General features: G+C 43.9%; 1 protein-coding gene across 8 annotated transcripts in view; it reads right to left on the reverse strand.

Moving 5' to 3' along the window:
* Positions 1–510: 510 nt before the first annotated feature.
* LOC306814823 (PH and SEC7 domain-containing protein 3-like) overlaps positions 511–12,994 on the reverse strand; it is a 114,897-nt gene continuing 102,413 nt past the window's right edge. For all 8 annotated transcript variants that reach the window (XM_079331270.1, XM_079331268.1, XM_079331267.1 and 5 more), the window contains one exon: positions 511–10,257. In XM_079331270.1, coding sequence (XP_079187396.1) covers positions 10,045–10,257 — 213 coding nt within the window. In that variant the 3' untranslated portion in view covers positions 511–10,044. The remainder of the gene's footprint in view (positions 10,258–12,994) is intronic.

Consider the following 12,994-nt stretch of genomic DNA (forward strand, 5'->3'; position numbering starts at 1 on the left):
CATGGGTCCTTTCCTCCCATATGCCCTTTCAGCAGCAATTCCCAACCCCAAGAGTGACCTCCTCATACAAATTCTGAGACCAACTCCCAGTTGTTTCTGAGCAGCTGTTTGCCGCAGCCTCTCTCTTTTAATCCACATGCTGCTAAAACCATTTAAAAACAGTTATTTCTCTTCTGGCTGTCTCTTCACAGCAAGCACTGCAGGCTACACACCCTTAAAGAACTGGAAGGGATGCCACCTCTTGTACAGGCACAGAAGGAAGAGAGATGTGCTCCAGCTGCCCTCACATGGGACTCATGTCAAAGTGCCACTGGTTCCACTGGTTACCACAACTACAGGTCAGATCCAGACTGTAAGGCAGACAGCACATGTGTGCTTCAGCTCAGGAAACCTTGAAGGTACTGACTGCCAGGACTCAGAAGCAGAACAGTCAGCCACTGTAAAGCCACCTTCATGCTCTTACTTTTAGGAACTACTGACAGGGTTCAAATAAAAAAAAAACCCATCCAGTTGCAGAACGTGAAATACATTTGGTTTATTTTTTTCTAAAGTTTGTACATATACATATATCATTATACATATGTGAGATCCTTCAATAGGGTTGCTTGAGTTCAATGACATAAAAATTATTGGAAAGCTTGCAGGCTCTTTGTTGCCCGTAAGCAACATTTATTCCAACTTATAAAAACACAGAGGAACAGAGTTATAGTCAGGAACATGGACACAAGAGAGAAGTCTACTTTATATCTCACAGTTTCAATACATCAAAGGCAAATTATTTGTCTGTATACTGTAGGCTTACTTTATCAGCAATGATAAAATAGAGGAAAATATTTATATACAGTCACCTCAAGTGAAAAATAAAGCAATGTAAACTTAAATTCCAAAATATTATTTTAAATGATATAACAATATCCCCAAAAGTCCTTCTTCCAAGGGGAAGAGGACTGATTAAGTGCCTTCATTTATCAGGAAATTATCATTCTAGTACCAGATACATGAAGCAGAATAAGGGAGGGCATCCTGTGATACCTGTAGAAAAGAGTGACAACTCTGCTTCAGGAAAGCATCTCTGTGTAAGCAAGTATATGTTTGAGTCCTTACGGACATCAGCAGCACATGGAAAAATCTCCCGTGACCCAGGACTTGACTTAATTCTGCACAGCTCTGACTCCAACCACTCAGTATGCTCTTCTGACCATGCCTATTCCCAGGGACAAAACAGGGTGTCCTGGTAGTAGGACAGCGTCAAACCTGAGATGATGACTTCCTCAAGAGTCAGAACAGCAAGTTCCATGCTGCTGGAAAAGATTTAATGGCTACCTCAATGTTGTTGCTTCACAGCAGAACCACAAAGCAGTGAGACTGGAACTGTGTCTTTAGTGTATTACATGAAAAACACTCCAGCAGTTCAGTGATAAGAGTAAACTGAATTCAAGGTTACCAGAAAGAAGGTTCCTACACATCACAAAAGCGATAGGAGACCACCCAAGGAAAGGTCTTGCAAGGACTGCTGTCAAGCCCTGTAAGGTTAGTTCTGCACAAAAGATATGTATAAGGTGTATGTACACGCATGTGCAAAATGTTTTTCTGTACTACCACTGCTGAGAGTTATGCTTCCCATATGGCTACCAAGCAACAGTGACTGAAAATTCAGCTCTCTTTCTCAGCCTAAGGGAAAACAACATAGCAACAGCTCAGGTGGAGGGTAAATGACACTTTTTAACTGTGACTCTGAAACTGACAGTGCTCACACACATCTTCCCATCACCATGGAGAGCAGGAAACCCAAGGGAGAAGCCCAGTACCTGAAAAAAGATTACAGGGCTACAGCTTGCCCAAAGCAAAGTGACGGGTGGTCCCCTTCATTTCATTCTGAGCTGCAGTTCACTTGCGTCTCAGTTCTGCAAGACACAATCACTCTGGCTGTGGTTCAGTGAAGTGCAAAGGCATAGTTTCACAGAAATTGCTCAAGTGCTTCAACCTAACTGCACAATAAAGAGTTTTATGACTCCAGGTAAGAATCACACCCTCAGGTTTTGCTCTCTCTTTCCAAGAATAATCCAGATCACACTACTGTTGCCCTCACTAGAACGCAATAGGAAAATTTACTGGGTTTTCCCTATGTCTTTTTCCTCAGACCAGCAACTGGTTAAAAGGTTGTTTAATGCTCCCAAGAGAAACCTCTTGGAAGCATATGAGATGCCCAAGAGAGATAGTTCAGCCCTGCTACTCTTCTTTGTCCTGCTGCTGAGCCACTCTTCTGGAAATTTGTACAGTTGCAGAAAAGAAAAACACCCTCAACACTGCTGTACAGCTGTATCTGCAGGAGACATCACAGGCACCTGTCCTTCCTGGACACATTGGACATGATGTCCCTTTGCTGAATTTTCACAGAGCAAGGTCAACATTTTCAGAAGTAAAGCTGTGTATTAGATCCCCAGAGCATGATTTTCAGAAGTCAGCGTGGATGCTCCCTGTACAGGCATTGGCTGATATAAACAGGGAGAAAGTCAGCCCAGTGTTAAGCTAGCAGAAAATTCCACCCACTAACTCTTGCTTAGATTCTCAAATATATGCCTTGCTTTCAACATGCAGAACAACAGGCAACCCCTGGTGGACAACACATGAAGATCAAAGGCAGCTCAAAGTATACCTTAAACCTGTAAAAGCTCTGATAGCTGTCTAACCTTGTTTGAGAACAATCAGAACAAGCATCCTAACAATGTTTGCAGCTGCAGAAGTGCTTTGACCAAAAAAGCCTCAGAAAAGAACAGCAGGCTTTGCAGTGCTGAGCCACAGAAGCCATACTACACTTAAGAAATACACACATCTACAGGCATCACTTAATATGTCCACCAAATAATGTAAGCCTCAGAGTGTACCTCAGACAGAGGAGTGATTTTAAAGTTTTTAAACAGCCAAAAAACTCTGTCCTTTTAGCCAAATTATAATTCTAGACTCAAGTAAGAGGACACAGTTGTCATGAATATGTACAAATTTAAAAAAAACCCAACCACAACCCACCCCTGTTCTCATCCTACAGTCTTTCAGAATCTGACAGCTCTGAGCATGAGATTTTCATAAGTGTGTGAGTTAAGACTTATATTACCAGTAGAGTCTGCCCTGTGTGGTGACACAGACTCGATAGCATTTATTTATCTCCCTCTTCCCAGCGAGAGGCTAAGGTGAGTTGGAGGATATTTTGTGTCAAGTCTCCATGGCAGCTTAGCTAGCTTCTTCGTCACTACACTATGATTCTACTCAATTGGCCCAAGCCGAAACCTCACCTACTTAGACAAATAGTATCTTCTTCTCCCAGTCTCATTTAGGCGAGTTACAGACAGGATCACTGCTAGAGTGGCTACTAATTACAATGGTTTATGTCAGAGAAAAATTCTGCCCTTATGGCTTGTTGCACTTTCAATGCTTGCATCGCTAAGTGATGTACCTTTATTGGTCCAAATAAAATTCTGGCCTGTACCCCAGCTGGTTCCTGGCCCAGATTTAAAAGCAGATGTCTTGGGAGGTCCCTCATTGATTAAACATCCACAATTTTTATGGAATAATTAAGCGTTCAAAGGTGAGGAAGAGAGAACACTGTGGACTAGACTAAATTTGCTCCTTCTGACCATAAGGGCAAAATCAGGTCAATGGTCCAAACCTTTGGGAAAGTTCTTGCTTCCATCTGGTAAGGGATGGGCTCTAATAAATACCTAAAACACAACCTTAATGCAGCTAACAAAATATATCAGCAAGAGACATTCTCTCGGGTAAGACCAGGTCTGCCTCCTTTCAGTGTTCAACTGGATGTTGCCAGGAGCAGAGCAGATACTCCCAGATGGCATTCAGACTCCTTCCAAGGACCTGTCCTCCTTGCTCTCAGGTAAACCAATCTCCTCACAAAGCGACTGTGGTAACCCCTGGATAAGGGTGCTGCTGTCACAAGGGAGAAAAGCAGTGGGTGGTAAGGACAGTTCCTCAATCAGCACAGACTAGAGGGAAAAGGAAGCCAGTTTCTCATTATTCCCAGCACTGAAGGCAATACTAGAGCTCTCAGCCTCCCAGCAGGTGAGCAGCCATGGGCAGTGGCACTGGCTTCTTCCTACAGCATCGTTTTCCTGTGCACTGGTGCTCAGCTCAGGTGGTATCATTTCTCAGAAGGCTGACAAAGCCTCTTTCCTGTAACTCAGGTCCCCATAGTGAAGCTCCAGGTGAAGCAGCTCACTGTGCAACATCTATGCTGCTGGGAGAGCTCTGGGAGAGAGGAGAGGCCAGACTTACTGCTTCCATATGCACTAAAAATATCCTTTAAAAAGCACAAGCTGCAGACTAGCTCTTTCTGAGACAGCTTTTATGGCTCATCCCTCTAGGCAGCCTAGATACCAGATGCTGAAAACACATGCTGAGGAGCAATGATTGTGCTCTGATGAGAAAAGTGGACTTCTTAACTGCCCCCTCAGAGCAGATGTGACATCCCAGAGCCTAGGGAGAGCAGTACTGGAGAAAATTTAAACAAGCAGCAAGCTGCAAGATTGCTTGACATAAGATGCGTATACTGCTTTTGACCCCACAAGAAGCAGCCAGTGTTTCCAACAACCTGGATACCAGAAGAGTGGGAATGTTGCAAGTGTCTGGTCTAAGTGTGGGAGGAGGGACTTTTTGCATCCCTGCAGCATACAGCTAGAGGACCATGGCAGTCTAAAACTTGGTCTCACACCTCCCAGCTATAACTGTGGCTGGAAACACAGGCTACCAACAAGCATAGTGAAAAAGCTTTTCACAGGGTTATCCATTCAATGCAGCACTACTTCGGAGCAAGTTTTCTCAAGGCAAGATGAGAGAGTCAAATTTTCTGGATTTCTGCAAGCATGGAAGGAAACAGACCTGTTATACAGAACCAGCTGAGGTGCTAAGATGACAGACAAGAGCAGCTTGTCAGAAAAGGAGGAGGAGCTGTCAGACTAACCGCAATAAGACCAAAATTCATTTAGAAATGGAGAATGCAGACACAGTAAGCAGTATGCCATCTGCAGAGAAAAGCCTTTCCCACTTTCAAGGAGAACACTGCCATGCAATGCCTCCAAGAAGCCTGATGATAACCCTGCCATCTCTGACTTCCTCCACTGCCATAACCACATCTTCACTGAATGGCCTGCTCTAGTCAAGCAAGAAGCTCATTTCCCCACTGGAAAAATGCAAAGTTTTGGCTTTTTCAAGTCAGAAGAGCAATCAGTCTTGTTATCCAAAGGCAGTGGAGCTGTAAAAAGTCACTGAATAATTCCAGTCCCTGGAGGTCTGAAGGGCAAACTCCTCTTTAAAGCAGGGCTGTGGAGAGCATGGCTCCACAGGACAGCCCCTTAACATGGACAGAGTACAATCTGGGAGCAGGCAGGATCAGAGGGAAAGTATTTTAGCAACGAGCTGTTACAGATAATTAGAAAGTTTCTGGTAACCGTCTACAATTGACTGGTTACAATGAAAAACTCTGAGTCGGCAACACAGCAGAACAGCATTCCAGCTCAACTCTGCTGCATTAATCATTCTGCTGGCTGACTTACCTCTCTACATCAATTAAAGACACAACATAAATACTAGATTTAGAAGCTGTAGTCATGTTCGCTGGTTCATGTGTAATTTATCTGCAAGATACAAACACACAGCCAGTCCAGGGAGTCTCTCTCAGAGCTGCTGATGAACAAAAACCAACCCAACCAGTCCCCTGACCCTGCTGACTCATAGAGGAGAGTGTGGTTTTGGCTTCAGAAGAGTATCTCACCCTTTGGTTGCTGGGTGGGGAGAGGGGAAGGCAATCTTCCCCATCCCCATCAGCTCTCTGCTGTCAGGTGCAGACTAGTGGGGACCTTTCCTGTCTCTCCTTGCTTAGCTGGGGATAGCAAAGGGTCCAACTCCTAGACGATGAGTAAGCCAGCAACACTTCAAAGCAGGGTGAGTCCCTCCAGAACCACTGTCTGTGCCTTAAGAAACAGGAAGCAAGGAAGTGTTGGCCCCAGCCTGCTCTCCTCTTTGCATCCCCACTCTCTACATGCAGGCACAGGCTTCACCTCAGCAATGATAGCACACTGGAGCAGAGAGGGTGACAAGGGAGGATGACACTTCCCTGCGTCACCAATGCAAAGGATCTCCTGCGCACACACATGCTCGTGGCGGCCAGCCAGTAACTCCTGCTTGCACTAAGCACACCCAGAAAACTGCAGGCTGCTCCAGTGATTTGCGGCTCAAGACCCAGAGGAGGGCATGAAAGCAGCAGAATATCCTTACATACTGCGACCAGAGCTCCTGAGTCGCTGCAGTCAAGCACTGCTCTTCCCTAAAGACAAACATCTCAGCAAAGAAATGCCATGCGCTGGGTACCATGCAAAGACACTCAGGGAGATGCACCACTTAAGATTGCCTGAGAACCTGTCCCACCCTTTACAGTATCACTAGGAGGGAAAAAAAGCAAATCACAGTACTGATTGGTGGATGAACCTATTCCCAAAGGAGGGCAGAAGTCTTACACTTTCACAATGGGATCACATTTTTTTCTTGGTCTCAAAAGCATGCATTTCTACATGGGTGCCTGCGATGCTTATAAATTATAAAGTAACAGAGGAAAATGGCACCAATTAAAACTGCAGCAGAAACCATACATTCTGGGTAAACTAATCCACATGCCTCAGCAGTCTCAGCAAGACTGCTCTAAGCTCGACAAACATTTAATGACTAAAAAATGCAGTAAAAAACTGCATTTGATATGCCCAGATGAGACCTAAAAAAAATAACCTAATCCGTTTACAAGTATACATGGAAATAGACAACAAATAATGAAAAAACCATCTTTTTGCAGTTCACTTTTTGATTTTTCCTATTGCTTCAAATCATTTTTTCTGCAATGACTTTCAAGAGGAATTACCCAGTTTCTGTGTCAAAGCTGGAAAATGCATTTAACAGGAGTAATTTCTTTTTGAGCTCAGCAATTTAACTGGAATTTTTAGCAACCAAAATATGTTAAAATCCAGAGAAGAAGGAAGTTAAATGTCATCTTTTTGCCTTTTGAAGCACTGCATTCCATAAACACAAGAGGTTTGCCAAGCATGTTCTAGCCTTCAAGAAGATCATGTAGGCAACCCAACCCTGACAGCCAAGCAGGGCCATTTACAGATCTGCACCTTTTTTGGGTTCTGTGTCTACTGCATGTATTGTATTGTTATATAAAATAATGTACTGGCCAGGATGGGATTGATTTTTGCAGAAGCCAGGCAGGGGCATTGGACTTGAAGGTTATTCTATACAACCTCATGTCATTTTCCAGAAACAGAAGGTGTCCATTCTGGGTCGGGGTATTGGGAAATGGGTATTTGGGTATTGTTGGGTTCTGCAGGGTGAGCATTCTTGAACACTCTGTTATTAATACTGCTATTGTTTACCACTCATTTTCTGATTTCATTACCATTTCCAGTAAATTGTTGTTATCTCAACCTGTGATCTTTGCCGTTTAAGTCTCCAATTCTCCTCTTCAGCCCACTGCAAGGATGGGGAGGGGAAAAAGGAAGTGGGCAAGGACCACAAAGCTTGGAGAGTCTCAGGGGGAACACTCAATTGGGGAATGCCACTCCTTAATCGCAACAGAGAGGTCAAGTTTTCTTCCCAAATATGCATTCAGCATTCCCCAACTGAATTCCTTCTCTCTGTTCTGCTTGCTTGCTTTCAACCTCCAAGGCATGACAAACAGCTGCAGGGATCTATATTGCTTCCCTTCCACAAACCGCTGATCTAGCACTCAATTATGCCAAACAATCCCTCCCAATAAGCAGTATCATGCTCTCTACACTGAGTCTCCCCAAACAGTAAGCTGCACCACACCACTTTAACTCCAGCAGCAGAACACATTTCTCTTCTTCAAGAAGAGAACTAAATGTTAATTTTACCTTAGAAATGTACAAATTCTAAAGCCCCAGCACTTGGGAAACTTTGCCAATTTCTAGTCAGGACTCTACAGCTTTTAGCAACATTGCCAAGGTTAGGAGCCAACCCCCTGACTTATAGCACAGAGTGGCCACTCTCATTGGCAGATGCCAGACGGATGCGTATCCCAACATCACTTGTGAGAACAGTGTCATCTGGTTTTGCTATCAAGCTCCAGCTGCAAGGATCAATTTGCCCCAAAACTTCACATCTGAGTGCAACTATGTTGTTACAGCCAACAGCCAGCACAACTCCAGGAAAGCTGTTGCACGGAGATACTTGGTCAGGGAAGCAAGTCATGCAGTGCCTGTTTTCTCTTTGATCACTCCCCGTTTTGCCCCCTGGACTGGTAGCTCAATAAACTGGATGAATTGACTTGGACCCTTGGAAAGCCTGACAGAACACATGACCACTCAGGCAGCAATTTTTTTGATGTGTGGCTCTTTGACTACCTGGGCTGAAAGCACCACTGCATTTCTAAACAGTCCTTGCATTGATCTTGACATTTCTATTTGCATTAAGAATTGCATTCATCGGGAAGGCTGCCCTGTGCCAGGCCCAAGAGAATGAATAGCAAGGAGCAATTTTCAACTGGCCCTCAACATTATCTCCCAAGGTGCTCTGTGGGAAATGCCAGTTTGGCTGTACTACTTCATACAGAGAAAGGGCAACACAAAATGGGAGAGACCAGTCCAAGCTCACCCTGTGTGTCAGCATAAAAACTGAGATGAAAACTCAGGTAACAGGTAAGGTAACAGGAGAGCCAGCACGCTCTGCAGAGCCATGACACTGCCCAGGCAAGAGGGGCAGGGAAGCAGGAAAATTATTTCTAGGTCATCTTTTTGCTCTCTGTGCCTGAAAACTGCTGGCCATCCCAAGGGTCTATGGCACAAACAGGGGCTTTTTAGGTATGAAAAGATCTACCCATGGTGGTCTCTCCCATCCTGTGCTCCCCTTGGAAAGCCTGGCACAGGGTATGCAGGAACTGTTAGGAGGCATGAGCCTCTTCCACCTGTATGTCAGCTAAAAAGGAAAATGGAGAACTGAGGAGAATCCCTTTCTGAATAAAAAAGGCAAAGTGCTTTGTCACTATGAGAGGAATTGAAAGCAGCTCTCTGTGCACACCAACAAGGAAACCCCTGGAAGGGGAAGCAACAGGACACAATATATCATAAGGCTCTATATAGCAGCTAAGTGAGAGCGTATAGTTAAAAACTACACAGAGGCCCTTTGTCTTTAATATATATAATTAACATATAATGCTAATGGCTGACATCTACAGCAGCCTTCTCTGCAAATAAATGTGAAGCCCAGATAGCCATTCCAACTGGGTAATCGCAAATCTTCCTGACTGCAGAGATAGCATGGGTTTGGATGCCTTCCAGCCTGCAAACTCAGGAGAAGGCTCTCTGCTTGGAAGGAAGCAAACAAATTATTCCAATGCCGTCATCCCAGCATTGCCAGAGGTTTCCCGGTTTCATTTCTTTGCACTCCCGTGTCCAGGGTCAATGCAGTAACAATAAGCAACAGTGACTATTTACTGTACCACCTGCTGCTAAGTACCAGTACCAACATGCCCCACATTGTCAGGAAACTAGTGTTCCCAGCACCCTAGCCTCTAGTCAGCCTTCTGCAGCTGCACAGTTCTCACAGCTACAGCTCATATTCACAGCACTGCAGCACTTGTCCAGTTATTTTTCCCACCCACCACGTAAATAAAGTGACAAGTGACTTGAGAGATGAAAGCCACATGCCGATGGGAGGAGATAAATGGGGAGGAGACAGAATAAACGTCACAGCGCTCCACCCCTTCCCCAGCTCCTTTAGAAACAGAACAACACAAAAAAGTCCCGATGCTTCAACTGCTAAATGATAAATTAACAAAGCAAAGCAAAGCAGGAGCAAAGACATCTCCCACAATCTGCACAGAAACAGCAAAATATACAATAGAAAATGTCACTAACACCCCATTCAGGCAGATGCACTTATTTTTTGTGAATGACAGGTTATTAAATGAAAAAATTTTGACCACCGATATTTTGCTGCATGGCTGTTCCCCTAGCTGTCATTTCCACCCTAAGTGACCTTCTGCTTAATGCTGGGTGTTTCTGGCCTGTAGTCCTTCCTCTCTGAGACATTGCGTTTCACCTTGGCACTAACTGGAGACTCCTGATTCAAAGAAGGACTTGAGTGGGACTTCTTCAGTCCTGGCGCATCGTTCTCTCCTCCGCTCAGCAGCTCCTTCACTCCTTCTTTCAGCAGGCCAACATAAATCTCATAGCGATTTTTCTGGGAAATGAAAAGAAAGGCCCAAATCAGTCTGGAAGAAATTTTGCAGGGGCACATGAGAGACCACGTAAGTAACTTAATGTTTTCCGTTGGTCTTAAAAGCCAGGACTCAACATGTACGTGAACAATGGTGCCTAATGTGGATATGAATAACAGTGGCTAATGTAAATTAAGCAAAGAGGATTTCAGGCAGACTGAGGCCTGGGGTGCAGTATAATTAGAGGCACTCAGTTCTACAGCACACCAGTTTGGATGCTCTGCTCACTGGTGGCTCCCATTCCAAGTAACACCACCAAACAAAGCTCAAAGGCTACCTCAATCATGCTGAGACCTAAGGTGTGCTTACATATACTGAGATCCTTTGTGCTCAGGCACACATGGAGATAGAAGTGCACCAAACTAAGGGACAACAAAAATCCTGCTCTGGTGCACTCCTCCACTCCCACCAGTATGTCCTGCTTTTCCTGCTTTTCTTATCCATGCGGGAGAAACCAAAGCAAGATCTAAGTTCAGACTGTACCTGCATGGCCACCACTCACCACTCTCACTCAGGCCTGTGAGAGAATGTTCTAAAAGGCCAGACTTAACAAAAAGGAGCAGATGAGAGGGCTATGACAGTAGCATGGCATGCTCCCCTGCTACGTCACTCACAGGGAACGATGAAGGTTGCTGTCTGTCCAAACACTTGTATTTTTCAACCGGAAAAGGTTCCCTTTAATGTACCCCATGGCCATTTGCTCTATTTCTTGTCTGGACCAGAGTTTTCCCTCTCCAACAGAAGGATTTAATTCTGTTTGCTACAATTGCATAATTTTCCAAGAAACAATTCAGCAAGGAAGAAAATGAGGGTACAGTAACAGAAGATCCCTGAGGTCTCAAAAACAGATGTTGGGGTAGGAGGTCTTGGGAACAGAGCAATCCACTTCACAGGAGTGATTTAATAACCTGCCCCTGATATATCCACTAAAGACATGGTGCAGGCATTGTAATGAGAGCAATCTCAGTCCCTCAGAATCCCTGGAAATCGGGGAAGGTAGATGCAAACATCTGTATTCATTGTTAATTTGTATTTCAAAGTGGCAAAACAGCAGCCAAGCTATTATGTTCCTGATAGAGAAAAAAGTATTTAAGAAAATAATTCAAATTTTGTAATAAAACAATAAAGTTCTGGTAAAAAACATTCATTTGAGGGCAGGAAGTCAAAAAGCTTGGTAACCATTCTTGAAGTGTGGAGTATAAAGGGAGGGAGGAAGAGGCTTTTGAGAATCCTTTGAATAAACAAACCCTCATAGAGGAAAATCATAATAGAATCCTCCCACAAATTAAATAAATCAGCATTCCTATGACTTCCATATCTGGAGTTGCAGCTTCATAATGTGAGAGACAAACACATGAAGCAGGTAAGATGTGTAATTTAATAAAAATGGAAATGGAGAACCAGCAAGAAGAATCCTGACGATGATGCACTGCGCTGATGGATGATTCATCACAAAATATAACAGACACTTCTGCAAAAGGCCAGCCAGTGTTCTTAGCTTGGGAACAGCTTAATATCATGAAATGGAGAGGGAGGCTTTACTGCTGTAAGGATTTATGCTTTTACTGGTCCAGTAAATACCATCAGAGTCTCAAGACTCGGCATTCAAAATAGAAATCCAGGACCCACATAAGTGCAAATGGCCATTTTTCCCCAGACTCTGTGGGCCCTTGATTATTAATATAATTAATTAACACATTTCTACTTTGATTTCAACCACAAAAAAAGCAGGTCTTTCAATGACCTGACATTTTAGTTAGGCAAAAACGAGTGGAAATTTTGACTTAAAAGAAATTAATTTGGAAATTTCTGTCAAGAAATAAAATCACAGAAGTTCAAGCCATTCAAAAGCTTCTGTACCATTATCTCTGAAGAATGAATGCACATAATAAAGAAGTATGAGGTAGACACACAAGAGTATTCTGGCTTCACCTCTCACCTGACAGCACTCAGATCTTTCTCCAACAATAAATTTTCTGCAATAAGCAACAAATTTTTTGCAATCTGATGCCATCCTTCCTCAAGAGAGCAGGCAATGAAAACTATGCCTTTCATGGTGTGTGTAAACAAAGAGACCATCAGAAACAAACGCTACTGGCTGCATACCTGAAAAAGGACTTGTTACCTCCTGGTTTACCTCCCCTCCATTTCATCTGTCTTTTCAGGAACAAGAATGAAGGCATCACCAGAGTGTGAACAAAAAGAAGTTGTAAGGACTTACAGAAAAGGGAAGTGGCATCTTTCTTCCTAATGGTACTATGCTGCTACCTTAGTAAATCACAGACCCTTCTGGTGTGTTTCCTGAGATGTATCAGGATGGCCCTTTGTACACATACACTAGGTTCAGCCTGCAGTCTCAGTGTGGAAGAGACAGTTACAAAATCCTACCTCATCTGCCTCTTGCCCTTTTCATTTAACCTCATGCAGCAAGCTCTTTCACCACCTCCTGGCAGCCCTGACAGGACATTGTTCTAAAGGGAAGATTTCCATACACAGAGTTGCCATTCAGAATTTTCATACATCTCAGCTTAGGTTTGGTTTGGGATTTTTAGTGCCTCACAAAATAATAGAATAAACTGAGTTGTAAGGGGCCCATGGAGATCATCCATGTCTAATTCCCGGCCCTGCACAGGACCATCCACAAGAATCACACCACGTGCCGACAGCATTGTCCAAACACTTCTTGAACTCTGTCAGCCT

The sequence above is a fragment of the Erithacus rubecula genome (assembly GCF_903797595.1).
Source record: "Erithacus rubecula genome assembly, contig: SUPER_Z_unloc_2, whole genome shotgun sequence".
NCBI classification, from domain to species: Eukaryota; Metazoa; Chordata; class Aves; order Passeriformes; family Muscicapidae; genus Erithacus; species Erithacus rubecula.